Source organism: Nematolebias whitei, chromosome 9 (assembly GCF_014905685.2).
Source record: "Nematolebias whitei isolate Nwh7 chromosome 9, NemWhi1, whole genome shotgun sequence".
NCBI lineage: Eukaryota > Metazoa > Chordata > Actinopteri > Cyprinodontiformes > Rivulidae > Nematolebias > Nematolebias whitei.
Genome location: NC_056506.1, coordinates 52275501 through 52290735, shown reverse-complemented (window position 1 = coordinate 52290735; position 15235 = coordinate 52275501). Strand labels below are relative to the sequence as shown.

The window sequence follows — 15235 nt, the reverse complement described above, 5'->3', positions numbered from 1 at the left end:
GTTTTGTTTTTTTGAATGTCCAGAGGACCAGATTTAACTTTTTTAGATTTTTCTACCTGGATTATTGAGCATGCATCAGGATACAATATTACTCTGTTTGTGCCGGGGGACTGGATCTTTTGGATGAACCAGTCTTTAATGTATTTTGGGGTTTAAAAGTCACTGGGACGTTATGTTTAGAAAATAAACGTCTCAGTTTCTCTGATACTCCCTCAACATATGGAATGACCACTGGTCTGGGTTCCTCCTTTTCACCTGCTGGCTGACTGGAGTCCTGTTTGGGTTTTGTTAGGAATAAAATAACATTTGATGAGAAATTGTAGAAAATAACATATGGGTTTGTGAATATAATGTTTAATTATCCATCCATCCATCCATCCATTTTCTTCCGCTTATCCGGGGTCGGGTCGTGGGGGTAGCAGCCTAAGTAGGGAGGCCCAGACTTCCCTCTCCCCAGCCACTTGGGCCAGCTCTTCCGGGGGAATCCTGAGGCGTTCCCAGGCCAGCCAAGAAACATAGTCCCTCCAGCGTGTCCTGGGTCTTCCTCTGGGCCTCCTTCCGGTGGGACGTGTCCGGAACACCTCACCAGGGAGGCGTCCAGAAGGCATCCTAAACAGATGCCCAAGCCACCTCAACTGGCTCCTCTCGACGTGGAGAAGCAGCGGCTCTACTCTGAGTCCCTCCCGGATGATCGAGCTTCTCACCCTGTTTTTAAGGGAGAGCCCAGACACCCTGCGGAGAAAACTCATTTCGGCCGCTTGTATCCGAGATCTCATTCTTTCGGTCACAACCCAAAGCGCGTGACCATAGATGAGGGTAGGACGTAGATGGATCGGTAAATTGAGAGCTTCGCCTTTTGACTCAGCTCTCTCTTCACCAAGACAGACCATTATAGCGCCTGCTTCACTGCAGATGCTGCACCTATCCGCCTATCGATCTCACGCTCTATTTTTCCCTCATTCGTGAACAAGACCCCAAGATACTTGAACTCCTCCACTTGGGGTAGGACCTCCTCCCTGACCCGGAGAGGGCACTCTACCCTTTTCCGGCTCAAGACCATGGCCTCGGATTTGGAGGAACTGATCTTCATCCCGGCCGCGTCGCATTCGGCTGTGAACCGCTCCAGCGAAAGCTGTAGATCATGATCTGATGAAGCCAATAAGACCACGTCATCTGCAAAAAGCAGAGACACAATCCTAAGGCCACCAAAACGGAACCCCTCGACACCTTGGCTGCGCCTTAGAAATTCTGTCAATAAAAGTTATGAACAGAATCTGTGACAAAGGACAACCTTGGCGGAGTCCAACTCTCACCGGGAACAAGCCCGACTTACTGCCGGCGATGCGGACCAGGCTCTGACACCGGTCATACAGGGACCTAACAGCCCGTATCAAAGGGCCCGGTATCCCATACTTCCAGAGTACCCCCCACAGGGTCCCCCGAGGGACACGGTCGAACGCCTTCTCCAAGTCCACAAAGCACATGTAGACTGATTGGGCAAACTCCCACGCACCCTCCAGGACCCTGCTGAGAGTGTAGAGCTGGTCCAGTGTTCCATGCATAGGACGAAAACCGCACTGCTCCTCCTGAATCCGAGGTTCGACTATCTGACGGACCCTCCTCTCCAGAACCCCGAATAGACCTTACCAGGGAGGCTTAAGAGCGTGATTCCCCTGTAGTTGGAACACACTCTATGGTCCCCCTTTTTGAATAGGGGGACCACCACCCCGGTCTGCCAATCCAGGGGAACTTCCCCCGACGTCCACGCAATATTGCAGAGTCGCATAAGCCAACACAACCCTACAACATCCAGAGCCTTAAGGAACTCTGGGCGAATCTCATCCACCCCTGGGGCCCTGCCACCGAGGAGCTTTTTAACCACCTCGGTGACCTCAGCACCAGAGATTGGAGGGCCCGACCCAGAGTTCCCAGGCTCCGCTTCCTCAGTGGAAGACGTGCCGGTGGGATTGAGGAGGTCTTCAAAGTATTCCGCCCACCAACCCACAACATCTCGAGTTGAGGTCAGCAGCCCACCACTCCCACTATAAACAGTGTTGGTGGCGTACCGCTTTCACCCCCTGAGACGCCGGATGGTGGACCAGAATTGCCTCGAAGCCATGCGGAAGTCGTTCTCCGAACTCCTCCCATGCCCGAGTTTTTACCTCAGCAACACCTGAGCCGCAAGTCGCTTGGACTGCAGGTACCCATCAGCTGCTTCCGGGGTCCCACAGGCCAAAAAGGCCCGATAGGACTCCTTCTTCAGCCTGACAGCATCCCTCACCGACCGTGTCCACCATCGGGTTCGAGGGTTGCTGCCGCGACAGGCACCGACAACCTTGCAGCTGCAGCTCTGGTAAGCCGCCTCGACAATAGAGGCACGAAACATGGTCCACTCAGACCAATGTCCCCCACCTCCCTCGGAACATGTTCAAAGTTCTCCCGGAGGTGGGAGTTAAAACTCTGTCTCACAGGAGACTCTGCCAGACATTCCCAGCAAACCCTCACAATACGTTTGGGTCTGCCAGGTCTAACCGGCATCCTCCCCCACCATCGGAGCCAACTCACCACCAGGTAGTGATCAGTTGACAGCTCCGCCCCTCTCTTCACACGAGTGTCCAAGACATGTGGCCGCAGATCAGATGAGACGATGACAAAGTCGATCATCGAACTGCGGCCTAGGGTGTCCTGGTGCCAAGAGCACATATGGACACCCTTGTGTTTGAACAAGGTGTTTGTTATTGACAATCCATGACGAGCACAGAAGTCCAACAACAGAACACCACTCTGGTTCAGATCAGGGGGGCCGTTCCTCCCAACCACACCCCTCCGGGTCTCACTGTCATTGCCCACATGAGCATTGAAGTCCCCCAGCAGAACGAGGGAGTCCCCAGGAGGTGCACTTTCCAGTACCCCCTCCAAGGACTCCAGAAACGGTGGATAATCAGAACTGCCGTTTGGTGCATAAGCACAAACGACAGTCAGAACCTGTCCCCCCCACACATAGGCGGAGGGAGGCCACCCTCTCATTCACTGGGGTGAACCCCAACACACAGGCATCAAGTTGGGGGGCAATAAGTACGCCCACGCCTGCTCGGCGCCTCTCACCAGGGGCAACTCCAGTGTGGAAGAGTGTCCAGCCCCTCTCAAGGAAACTGGTTCCTGGTTCAACATATGGAATGACCACTGGTCTGGGTTTCTCCTTTTCACCTGATGGCTGACTGGAGTCCTGTTTGGGTTTTGTTAGGAATAAAATAACATTTGATGAGAAATTGTAGAAAATAACATATGGGTTGGTGAATATAATGTTTAATTATGAATTATAAAAAACAGATCATTTAAAGATGACTAGAGTATCTGTCAAATGTGTAAACTAGGCCATAAGCTGATAAATAATATCTTTTTAGTGACTGCTAACTTTTAAAATCAACCATGGCACTTTCTGCTGTCAGTAGGAAAATAGTTCCTTATAAGGCCTTTAATGAGAAAACAACCTCAAAGGTTCTTGTTCAGTTATATAAGATTAACTATACAGTTAAATTATAGTCACATAATCTGAGTATGTTTGGGGATTATAAAATAATTAATGATGAGTTAAAGAGCAACTTAATAGGTCAGAACGACTTTGGTAAGCAATCTAAAACTTGATAATATGATGGGTTACCAAGGAGATAATCAGAGTCTCACAGTCATTGTAAGATTATGTGTGTGTGCTAAAATCTGTCTAATGGAGAGGAATGTGTCACGTACTCAGAGAAAGAGATGACAGCTAATGTGTGTCTGATTGATTGGACAGGGACTTCAGAATGTCTGTAAGGTGTTTGATTGGATAGGAATTGAAAACAGGAAGTGTCACGGGGTGGATAAACAGAGTCTATAAAATCTAAAAATGTTAAATCTGGTCCTCTGGACCTCTGTCAGCAGCAAATTGGTTGATCCACTGCGAGAGGGTGCTATTTATAAGACTGAGCTGAATACAGCACCTCAGACTGAGGAAGTCTTTCAGATGAAAGATGAAACACTTCAACAATTAAAAAAAATTTTTTTTTGAATGTCCAGAGGACCAGATGGAACTTTTTTTAGATTTTATCTACCTGGATTATTGAGCATGCACCAGGATAGTCTATAAAAGTGGGAACAGAGGTGACACAGCAGATAAGTATGTGTTCCTTCCGAGCAAACAACCTGGGCGGGGGAGGAGGAGAAAGGACATTGTTTCCCCTTACAGTTTCTTCTTTCAGGAAGTCCCAGTTGGGATAGCATTGCTCTAGAGTCTGTCTTGTGTGGGATTTCTCATTCTGCCTGGCTCCAGGGCTAGATTAACACTTCACTGTACCCTGGGCAACAATCTTCAATAATTTACCATAATATAAGTAAATATACTTCAAATTCTAACTATCAAGTGTATTTTTATGTATAAAAATCCAAATGCTCATAGAACTATAAATGCTACTATGTAGGAATGCGTGATATATATGGTACATGGTAGAAACAATAATTTAGCCTATGATAAAGATCTGTCTTCTATCGGCTAACCGCAGTAATGCTGTGTCTGATGTAAAATCAGAGTTGTCAGATTTAATATTTACTTTTTTCAGTTGAAAACTGTGTGTAAGTGGTGTTAAAGTCTTTTCTTCGAGAGCTAAGTAGCGAAGCTACAAGCTAACCACGTCCGGCTTGCTGTAGTTTTGTCGTATTCAAACGCATGTGCAAAACGCTGAGTTCCATCGAAAGTTGTTTTTTTTCTGTCGAAAGTTAAAGTAAGCGTTGGTCATCTTTAGAGAAACCTGCTCTCTGATCAGTGAAAGAACGCTGTGTTGTGTGATTTTACTGCGAGACCCTCTGGTCAAAGCCACAGACTCATTTTGTGTCAGCTCCATTAAAGCAGAAGGAGGCGCCCTCTAGAGGTTTGGAGGTGAAGTGTTTCAGTTGCTGCTCTGTTGCCGTTCATTTCTTAAGTGAGAAGACTGGAAACTGTGAAGAGTTAACAACATATTTTTTTGTTTAAAACATATGGCTAAAACTACATTTGATCTTTTGCTCTGTTTTGCACTACAAGAAAGAAGCCTAATACTTGATTTTTTTTATTATTTAAAAACTCTCTGGACCTAGTAGTGGAATTTTCTTAATTCAAAATATATGAAGGCAAAAGGACACCCTGTGCTTTTTTTCATTCCTATTGCAAGTTTTATACCAAAGACATATAAAACATATAAACATATAAAAAGCTTCTACCCTGAGGCTGTTAGACTCATGAATCTCTAACTAGAATAATCACTGTGAAAAACCCCATCATGTTGCTGCTGATCTGTTTCATGCTGCTGCTGATCTGTTTCAATGTGGATGTGTTCATGCGTGCACATCTGCTCACAGACTCATGTTCATGTTTGTGCTGATGTTCAATGTTTTATGTTATGAGTGCTTAGTGTATATTTAGTTGATGTTTTTCTTAGTTCATATCTTAGATGTTATTACTGTTTTTCTTATACATTTTATTGTTGGATGTAACTGGGACCTTGTGTACATAATTTCGCTCCACCACATGTACCACATGAGGTGCGAATGACAATAAAGAATCTTTGACTCTGATATCGTGATATATATCGTTATCACCACCCTTCACAATACATATCGTGATATGAATTTTACGCCATACTGCACATTCCTACTACTATGTCCTCTTGTTGACGCAAATCATCAAGACTGAGTTAAGTCGAACGCACTCTGAACACCGTATGCGTACTTGTTTAGCAGCGAATTGGCCACTGGCGTCAAAAGCATTTGTAATGTGTGTGTGTGTGTGTTGGGGGGGGGGGGCACTAAATTTTTAAAAGTAGATGCCACTTCCTGCATTCTGGTGTATTTTAACGGGATGTTTAACATCTAGTTTTACCTACACAAGTAAACACTCGATTCAATAAGTATTTTAGAGCTAATGGCACAACAAGAAGAAACCCAGGGACACTTCGGCATGTGACTGCTGGTGGATTCAAACCCCAAACTTTTGCATTAGAGGATGACTGCTCTAACCACTCAGCCACTTGTAGGAAAAAAAACACTAGCCAATATGAAACAATAATAATAATAATCACTCATTCTTACTAATGCCTTGCATAAAGAAATTTGATCATCATCCATCTTGTTTATTAGTAACTTAAAATACCTCATCAAAAGTCCAGTAATGGGCTAGGTCTACTGTTACCCAGTTGTAGGGTCAACTGACAAACATGTAGCATTAAAATTAAATGACTGTAACTTAGTTGACTTCAAATGTAATAACAAGATTATCAATGAATGTTTGCAACAAAAAATTTACTGATTATAACAAAGATTCCTTTCTGTTTATCGTACTGAATTGGTGCCAGAGGGTTTTCTGTGCATCTTGAGGAGTTGGACATGGGTACCAAATGTTATGCTTGTACGACAAAATAAGGTTATGGAGGAGGTTTTTTTAATTATTTCCAGGTGGGGCTGTTGAGCCGTTTCAGTTACCAATTTTTGCAACGCCCTTAAAATATGTAATTTTTATGCAGTCCTGATGCGTCCGCCAAATTTGGTGAGTTTTCAGGCCTCAAAAAGGCCAATTCATTCGATGGAAAAATTGCTGCTCGGGCCTAATGAACAGAGCGATTACAATAGACCTTCACAGCGCTTTGCTGCTCGGGCCTAAAAACCCGAGACCTGCAGCGGCCGGTGCTGGGAGGAGGCGAGGCGGCCCAATTGCAGCGCAGCGGTCTCTGTGCAGCACAGGGCTCGGGCTGACAGATTATCATATAGCAGGATATAACCAGATATTTTGCTTGTGCCCTCACTGCTCTGGGCCCATTAGGGATCGTGGGCCCTGGGCACTTGCCCAGTTGCCCATATGGTTAATCTGGCCTTGCCTGGCTCCTGAGCTAGTGGGGACGCTGTCTGCTCTGTGGTACAGAGTCCTGATGACTCCTAACTTGTGCTCCAAAGGGTGATGGGAGTCAAACTGCAAACACTGGTCTGTGTGGGTGGGTTTGCGGTACACCTCAGTTTGCAAAAGTCCTCTATCAGAGACTGAGACCTCACAGTCCAAGAAAGCCAACTTGCCATTTTTTACATCTTCTCGTGTGAACTTGATGTATTTATCCACAGAGTTGATGTGGTCAGTAAAATGTTGGACTTCCTGAGATTTGATTTTAACCCAGGTGTCGTCAACATACCTGAACCAATGACTTGGTGGTGTCCCTGAAAAGGATGTCAAGGCTCTCTTTTCTACCTCCTCCATGTACAGGTTGGCAACAATAGGAGAAACTGGAGACCCCATAGCACACCCATGTTTCTGCCTATAATATTGCTCCCCATATGTGAAGTAGGTTGACTGCAGGCACAGTTTCAAGAGTTGACACAGTTGTTCTGTGGAAAGTGTGGTCCTGCTGCTCAGAGTGGTGTCTGATTTTAATCTTAAACTGACCACCTCTACTGCATCATCAACAGGAATGCACGTAAAGAGTGATGTGACATCAAAAGAGACCATTGTTTCATCAGTCTCCATGATGACATCCCTCACCTTGTCCACAAAGTCCATGGTGTTCTGTATGTGGTGTTCTGAGCTGCCAACTAAAGGGATGAGTACAGACGCCAGATATTTGGAAACATTGTAAGTGACAGAGTTAATCATGCTAACAATAGGTCTTAAAGGTACACCTTGTTTGTGGATTTTAGGTAAACCATACAGACTTTATCTCCTTTAATGATGTAGTTTTACTGACTGATCATTTTAATGAACATTGTCTCTCTGTTTTAGACAATATTTGCCCTATCAAAAAGAGGTCATTGCCTGTCTCTAACCCCAGACCGTGAATAAATGACAGCATTCAATGTTTAAAGCGTTCTTGCAGAAAAACTGAATGTTTGTGGAAGAAAACTAATGTACAGGTGCATCTTCTGTTTTTAAAGGATCTTTTAGCCTCTTTTAACAATGCAGCTAAAGAAGCAAGGGCAACTTATTTCTCTAACCTGTCCGATAGATCAGTCTTCTTGGCTTCCTCTACTTTCAGATCCCAGTCCTGCCCTGTTCATTTTGGTGTTCCTCAGGGCTCTGTTCTGGGGCCATTGTTGTTTTTGCTCTATCTGCTCCCTCTTGGTCCAATACTGTCATCTTTTAAGGATATCTCATATCACTGTTATGTTGATGACATTCAGTTGTACATCTTTTTTTTTACCAAATGAGGTTTTAAAAATACAAATCTTACTCAACTGTATGGATTCAGTTAAAAGCTGGATGACAGAAAGTTTTCTTCAGCTGAACAGCGAGAAAACTGAAGTAAATCATCTTTGCTCCAGAAAAAACAACTGCAGTGATAAAGCAGAACCTTGGACCTCTTGGTCAATTAGCTAAGTCTTCGGTTAGAAATCTTGGGCTAACTTTTGACTCTTGTTTTACTCTGGAAAATCATATTAAGTCTCTGGTTCGTTCCTGTTTCTACCATCTGCGTAACATCGCCAAACTTAGCCATATTGTTTCCCGTCCAGAAATGGAAATGTTAATTCATGCATTTGTTTCATCTCACCTGGATTATTGTAATGCACTGTATACATGTTTAAAAAAACCTCCCTAGACCGGTTGCAGTCTGTGCAAAATGCTGCGGCTCGACTCCTGACTGGATCATCAAAGTATTGCCATGTAACACCACTTTTTAAAACAACTGCATTGGTTCCCAGTTCAACATCGAGTGGATTTTAAGGCTTTGGTTTTAACCTGGAGAGCTTTACATGGTCAACCACCAAATTACATAACAGAACTTTTACATCCCTACACACCGATCAGAGCTCTGAGGTCTTGTGATCAAGGCCTGCTGACTGTCCCCCAGACAAAATTGAGAACTAAAGGAGATACAGCCTTTTCTTCCGTGGCTCCAAGACTCTGGAACTCTCTTCCTCAAACTCTCCGATCAGTGGACTCCGTGATTTCTTTTAAAGATCAGCTAAAAACTTATCTTTTTAAATCTGCTTTTGCCTGAATTTGTTTTTTGCTTTTGTTTATCTGATTTGTTGAAGCATTTTGTGATTTTTATCTTGAGAAGCGCTATATAAATAAAGTTTTACTTACTTACTTACTTACTAGGTGTGGCCTCCCCTGGGTACAGTCTGTGGTACAGAATACGGTCAATAGCCTTGTCCTGCTCCAAAATGTTCAGGCAATCTATCAACTTCTAACCACTTCCTGGATCTCTTTTCAGCGGCTGTGGTTAAGTCACTAAGGAGTGTCATAACTTTCTCATGATAGTCTTTCTGGTTCAAAATCACTGTGCACCTTCCTTTGTCTGCTGGGAGAATGATGATGTTTTTGTCCTTGCTAAGAGTGGTGAGTGCATCCCTCTCCTCTCTACTGATGTTGGAAGGTGGTGGTTTGGCATTGCTGAGGCAGGATGAAACTTTGATTCTGAGCTGTTCTGCTTCAGCCTCTTTCATTTTGTTGTTGCAGATGGCTGATTCTGTGGCTGTGATCATCTCCACCAGAGGAATTCTACTTAGCGCAACCGCAAAGTTCAGTCCCCTGGCAAGAATCTCTGTCTCTGGCTGGGTGAGCTGTCTGTCAGATAAATTCTTCACCCACTTTTCTGTCTACCTGGCATATAATTGACTACTGGAGTGTTGTCCTACACTGAGTGTTTTAATAATAATAATAATAATAATCATTTTATTTAAAAAGCGCCTTTCAGGACACCCAAGGACACTTTACAGTAAGAAAATACATAAAGAATATAAAATACATAAAGAATATAAAATACATACAGCAAAGTTAAGGATAAGCGAGTCTAAAGAGATGTGTTTTCAGAGCAGTCTTGAATAGAGAAAGAGAGGTGGTGTTTCGTAAGTTGTAAGTTTTGTTATTAGAAGTGGGATAGGCTTGATGAGTTATCAGTAAATTGAACTTATTTTGTTGTCGGGTCTTGGACTGGACATGCTGTGCTAAGCGTGCCTTCTCTGTGAAGTCCATCACTTGCTGAAATGTGGTCTTGCCTAGATCAGACCAGGTCAAAAGGATGGACCAGCTCAGAAGATCAACATCATCAGGCCAGGACTCTGAGGTCTACACTCATCTCCAGGTCAGAGGTCACTCTTTCAGGGATGAAGATGTTCACATCCTGGATAGAGAGGAACGATGGTTTGAGAGAGGAGCAAAGGAGGCCATCTTTGTGAAAAGAACCCATCCATTATTAAACAGGGGTGGAGCCTCCGTGTTCCATCTGTCCCCCTCTTACAATGCTGTTATTGCTAGTATCACCCAGCCCCCTGTGATTAATAAGCAGCCATCAGGTGCTAATGATCCTTGATCATGTGAACAGCTAGGTTTGAATGTCAACAACAAACTGGTTGATCCACTATAAGAAGGTGTTATTTATAAGACTGAGCTGAATACAGCACCTCAGACTGAGGAAGACTTTCGGATGAAAGACAAAACGTTTCTACATTTTTTTGAAACCCATGCAAAGGACCTGACTTTATTAACAGTTTTATAATTTTCTACATGTATTATTGAGCATGCATCAGGAGACAGTAGAAAGAGTTCTTACTGCTGACAGCTTCCTGTTCTGCTTCAGCTTCTTCCTTCTGCTGTTGCTTTATCTGCTGGTAGTCCTCATAGAACTGCTTCACCTCCTGCAGGACAAAGAACTGTCAACATCATCAACACCAAGACACAGGAAACACCAAGATGATACAGGGAACAGTCATCTAGAATTTGGACAAAGAAGCAGTTAATATCCTGATGCATGCTCAAAAATCCAGGTAGAAAAATCTAAAAAAGTCAAAGCTGGTCCTCTGGACATTCAAAAAACAAAACAACAACAAAAAAATGTTGAAACGTATCATCGTTCATCCGAAAGACTTCAGTCTGAGGTGCTGTATTCAGCTCAGTCGTATAAATAGCACCTTCTCATAGTGGATCAACCAGTTTGTTGATGACAACCAAAACCAGCTGCTCACATGCTCACTTTGGGATGAACCAGTCTTTAACGTATTTTGGGCTTTAAAAGCCACTGGGACGTTGTGTTTAGAAAATAAACGTCTCAGTTTCTCTGATACTCCCTCAACTCCTCAGAGAGGAGTAAAGGAGGCCATCTTTGTGAAAAGAAATCGTCCATCATTAAACAGGGGTGGAGCCTCCGTGTTCAACTGTCCCCCTCTTACAATGCTGTTATTGCTAGTATCACTCAACCCCCTGTGAATAGTAATCAGCCATTAGTGTGCTAATGATCCATCATTAGGCTGTTGGTCCTTCTTGACCATGTGAGCAGCTGGTTTTGGTTGTCAGCAGTGGAGTGAACTAGGCCTCGACCTCAACCTGTCTCTGAGGACCTTCAGGGGACAGGAACTGTTATTTCATTGATTTGAATCCAGAAATACAAATTAGCTCATCCAGAGACTGTCTAGTTGTATCCTGAATTAATCAATTGAAAGAACACTCTTCTTTTTATATTATCATTACTATTTTACAATATCTTGATAATCAAAAGTGTGTTTAGTTCATATCATTTCTAATGTTGAAAGTAAACCACTCATTTAAATCAACTGTGAAACAGTATTAATGATTTTTTAAACCTCATTAGACTTAGAAATCAAGTTAAATGTCTATTTACAAAGTAATTATGCATTTTGATCTTCTGTCTGATTGAGAAGTCAGTAATGTCGGTCAAAAGTCAGAGACAGTCAGAGAACGAGTTATTAGAACAAACTGTATTGTTTTTAAACCTAGCAGACGGTAAATAACTGCCACTGGAATCTGCGTTCCTCTCACTTCTTCAAAACATTTCTCTGTCTGTACTAAACGTTCCTAAACATTCCTGAACCCTCTCTTGACTTTTAATAACCCTCTGGCATCACTAGAACCACCCCCTGTTGGTTGTTTCAACCAATCAGGAAGTACTAAGTGACCGGAAGTGAGGACTCTTTAAAAAGTCCACACTTCCTAGAACTATAGAATCTTGGATCAGTCTTGGACCAGTCTTTCATGGAGTCTTCTCGACTCTTCAGTCTTTGATCTGAGTCGAACTCAGTCTTTGATGGCGTCTTCTCAAGCCTTCTGGAGTATTCCACTTCTGAGTGGAATCTCTGACGGAGACACAGCGCCTTGCTGTGAACTTACCCGGGCGTAACGCCTACAACCTCGAAGGGAGCTGGTTCTGTTTAGCGGAGTAAACCACACGACTTCTGACAATGACCAGCCGCTTTAACTGGAGACGCTGGAAAGGTAGCGTTGAAATGGACCCGGTACCGGAGCTGATTCATCTTCTGCGAAGGTAACGAGTCGTCGCGCGCTAAGTGTACCAGAGGTTTGAGCTAGTGTTGAAAGAAGCGTGCTAATTCTGGTAAAAAAAAACCCTACATCTTTCCTTCATCCATCTTCCTCTAAATAACTCCTCTTGTAAATCTTTCCGCCAGTAAATCAATCTAGATGCCTTCAGAAATGTTCTGTTGTCTTGCTAGTAAAGCGTGCCAAGTTTTGTTAATCAGAACCAGATCAGCGAATCAAGTGTACAATGTTTTGATGTTAAATTTTGATTCTGTTAAATAAATGGCCGCATTTATTCTGATGGGTCAAAGAAAAATAATGTCTCCTGTCACTGATTAAACAATACTCACAGTTATCTCAGTCACATGGCATTAATTTAACTCGAAAAAGAAAGAACCCGTTGTATTTAAATAATTAATTAGTAGTGAAGGTACAGTTAAGCTGTCCCCCACCTTTACTACATTTGGTGGCCCGACAGGTTTCTAAAGAGATATAAATGTGTGTGACACGAGATCTGTGTTGTTGTAAAATAACGCTGCATGTTGGCACATGAAAGAGTCCGAGTTTTGAACTTGGTACAGGCATAATTCAGGCTTTTGGTGGTCAGAGAGCTGCAATTACGTCAATGTGTTCATTTTAAAGCTGAAAATTGTCAATCTGTTTGTGTAACTAAGATGTAAGCAGAGAAAAAGACGCTTCATTCTGTTTGAAACTGTAGCATGAACGGGGGTTCTGCGTGTCTGACCCGATTCTGTTTACTGGACTCGTTCCGAGTCGTGTTTTAAATGGGAAGACGCTGTCTGTGGAACTGAGCGCCGTCTCAGGAGCTGTTCCAAGGCTGATTCGTTACATTTTCACAGTAAAATTGTGCATTTTTGAAGTTTAATGGGCGATAATTTGACCAGACTGTTAATGCTAACTGCTAGCTTGAAGCAAGCTGTCACGAGCTGTGATTGGTTGTGAACCGCTGTTTGGGTCATTTTGGTTCGCTGAGAAGCTGGTGACGTATCTCTGTACGTCCTCTCACTCTGATGTCAGTGCATAAAGCCCACCTCCGATGTGCACGTGTCTGTAAAGTCACGTGACCCCGGAAATGAAGCTCGTTTTAACTGAGTCCACCTTTGTGTTTAAAAACGCTGAATAAAGTCTGACACTGTTCCTAAACTCATGTGTACATGCAGATAAGGCGTGCTTGTGAAGCGACGCCACGTTGGAAGCTTTAAATCTGTCCATAAATGCTGATTTGAACCATGTTGGACCGTGTGCTACATCGTAGCTAACGGCTAACAACCGGATGTCAACAGGACGGTTCACAGGAAGTCGTCATCGACTCCTACCGGTAAAAGTAAGCTTACACCGCCACCTGCTGTTGGAAAGAAGTATAACAGTTTTCCTGAAAGAAAGCTGTACACTCATCTTCCATTTCAACATTTTTTCCTCTGTTAATCAGAGCCTGGTTTCTGTGTACTGTTTAAATAGCAAAATCGGCTCCAAAGAGATTCTTGCAAACCATTAGGCACCTGAGGAGGGGAAAACAGTGTTTTATTAACACCGTGTTCAGTCAAAGTGTGGTGCAGTTGACCTCAACCAGTGATGTCGTCGAGAGGTGGAAATAATACTTATCGGACCTTCTCAATCCCATGGAGAAAGCTGAGTTGGAGGACTTTGGGGTAGCTTATCCATAACCGTGGTTGAGGTCGCCAAGGTAGATAAAAAGTTCCAAGGCGGCTGGGCTCCAGGGGTGGATAAGATGTGTTAATTATGTGTCTGCGTGCTCCTACACTCGCAAGGAGCTACTAAACATCAGAATTTCAAACCACGAGGACATTACTCCAGTTTTTTTAGTGCCTGCTGCAGAACTTGTGCACTTTTTGGCCAAAAGAGCGAGACTTTGCAGGAGGGGCAGAAGAGCCGGAGCGCTCATGCGTCTCCGGAGGTGCGGTACACGCACGCCTTTACCTGGGATATTCCTCTCCAACGTCCGTTCACTCTACAACAGAATGGACGAGATAGCGCTGCTGATGAGAAGGAACACCGATTTTTCCTCCTCCTGTGTGCTGTGCTTCACGGAGACATGGCTCAACGAGCAGACCCCGGACTCCACGCTCCATCTCGAGGGTTTCCAGCTCCTCCGCGCTGACAGACAGCGGGAACTTTCCGGAGGAAAGAAAGAAGGCGGAGGAGTCTGTTTTTTATCAACAACGCCTGGTGCTCCGACGTGACAGTGATCTCCCAGCACTGCTCTCCTTCTCTGGAAAATCTCTTCATAAACTGCAAACCGTTCTACTCTCCACGTGAGTTCACTTCATTCATTCTGGCCGCTGTTTACATCCCACCGTCACGAGGCTGAGCGCGCGCTCACGGACCAGATCACAAGTGTAGAGCGGATTTTGCGGACTCCCTTGTCATTATCATTGGAGATTTTAACAAAGCAAACCTCAGGCATGAACTACCTAAATATAAACAGTTTATTAAATGCCCGACCAGAGAAGGAAACACGCTGGATCACTGTTACACCACAGTGAGCGGTGCTTATCGTGCTGTGCCTCGTGCTGCCCTGGGTCTCTCAGATCATGAGATGATTCACCTCATACCTGCATACAGACAGAGACTGAAGCTCTCAAAACCTGTGGTGAGGACATCCAAAAAGTGGACCAGTGAAGCTGTGGAGGAGCTACGCACGTGTTTAGACACCACAGACTGGGACCTGTTCAGGGCTTCTACAGACAGTCTAGACAAATACACAAACACTGTGACGTCATATTTACATTTCTGTGAGGACAGCATCATCCCATCACGCTCCAGAGTCATTTTCAATAATGATAAACCTTGGTTCACATCCAAACTACCATACCATACCATACCAATTTATTTATATAGCACTTAAAACAGCAACAAGGCCAACCAAAGTGCTGTACAAAAGAACCAAACATGCACAGCAGACAGGAAAACATAAAATAGAAATACAGATAC

General features: G+C 43.9%; 1 protein-coding gene across 1 annotated transcript in view; it reads right to left on the bottom strand.

The window, feature by feature from the left end:
• LOC119414352 (dnaJ homolog subfamily C member 1) overlaps positions 1-10704 on the bottom strand; it is a 16169-nt gene extending 5465 nt beyond the window's left edge. The window contains exons 1-2 of the mRNA XM_037681445.1: positions 10699-10704; positions 10545-10644 (exon numbers count right to left, since the gene is read on the bottom strand). Of these exons, the coding sequence (XP_037537373.1) occupies positions 10545-10644; positions 10699-10704 (106 nt within the window). The remainder of the gene's footprint in view (positions 1-10544; positions 10645-10698) is intronic.
• Between the last annotated feature and the right edge of the window lie 4531 nt (positions 10705-15235).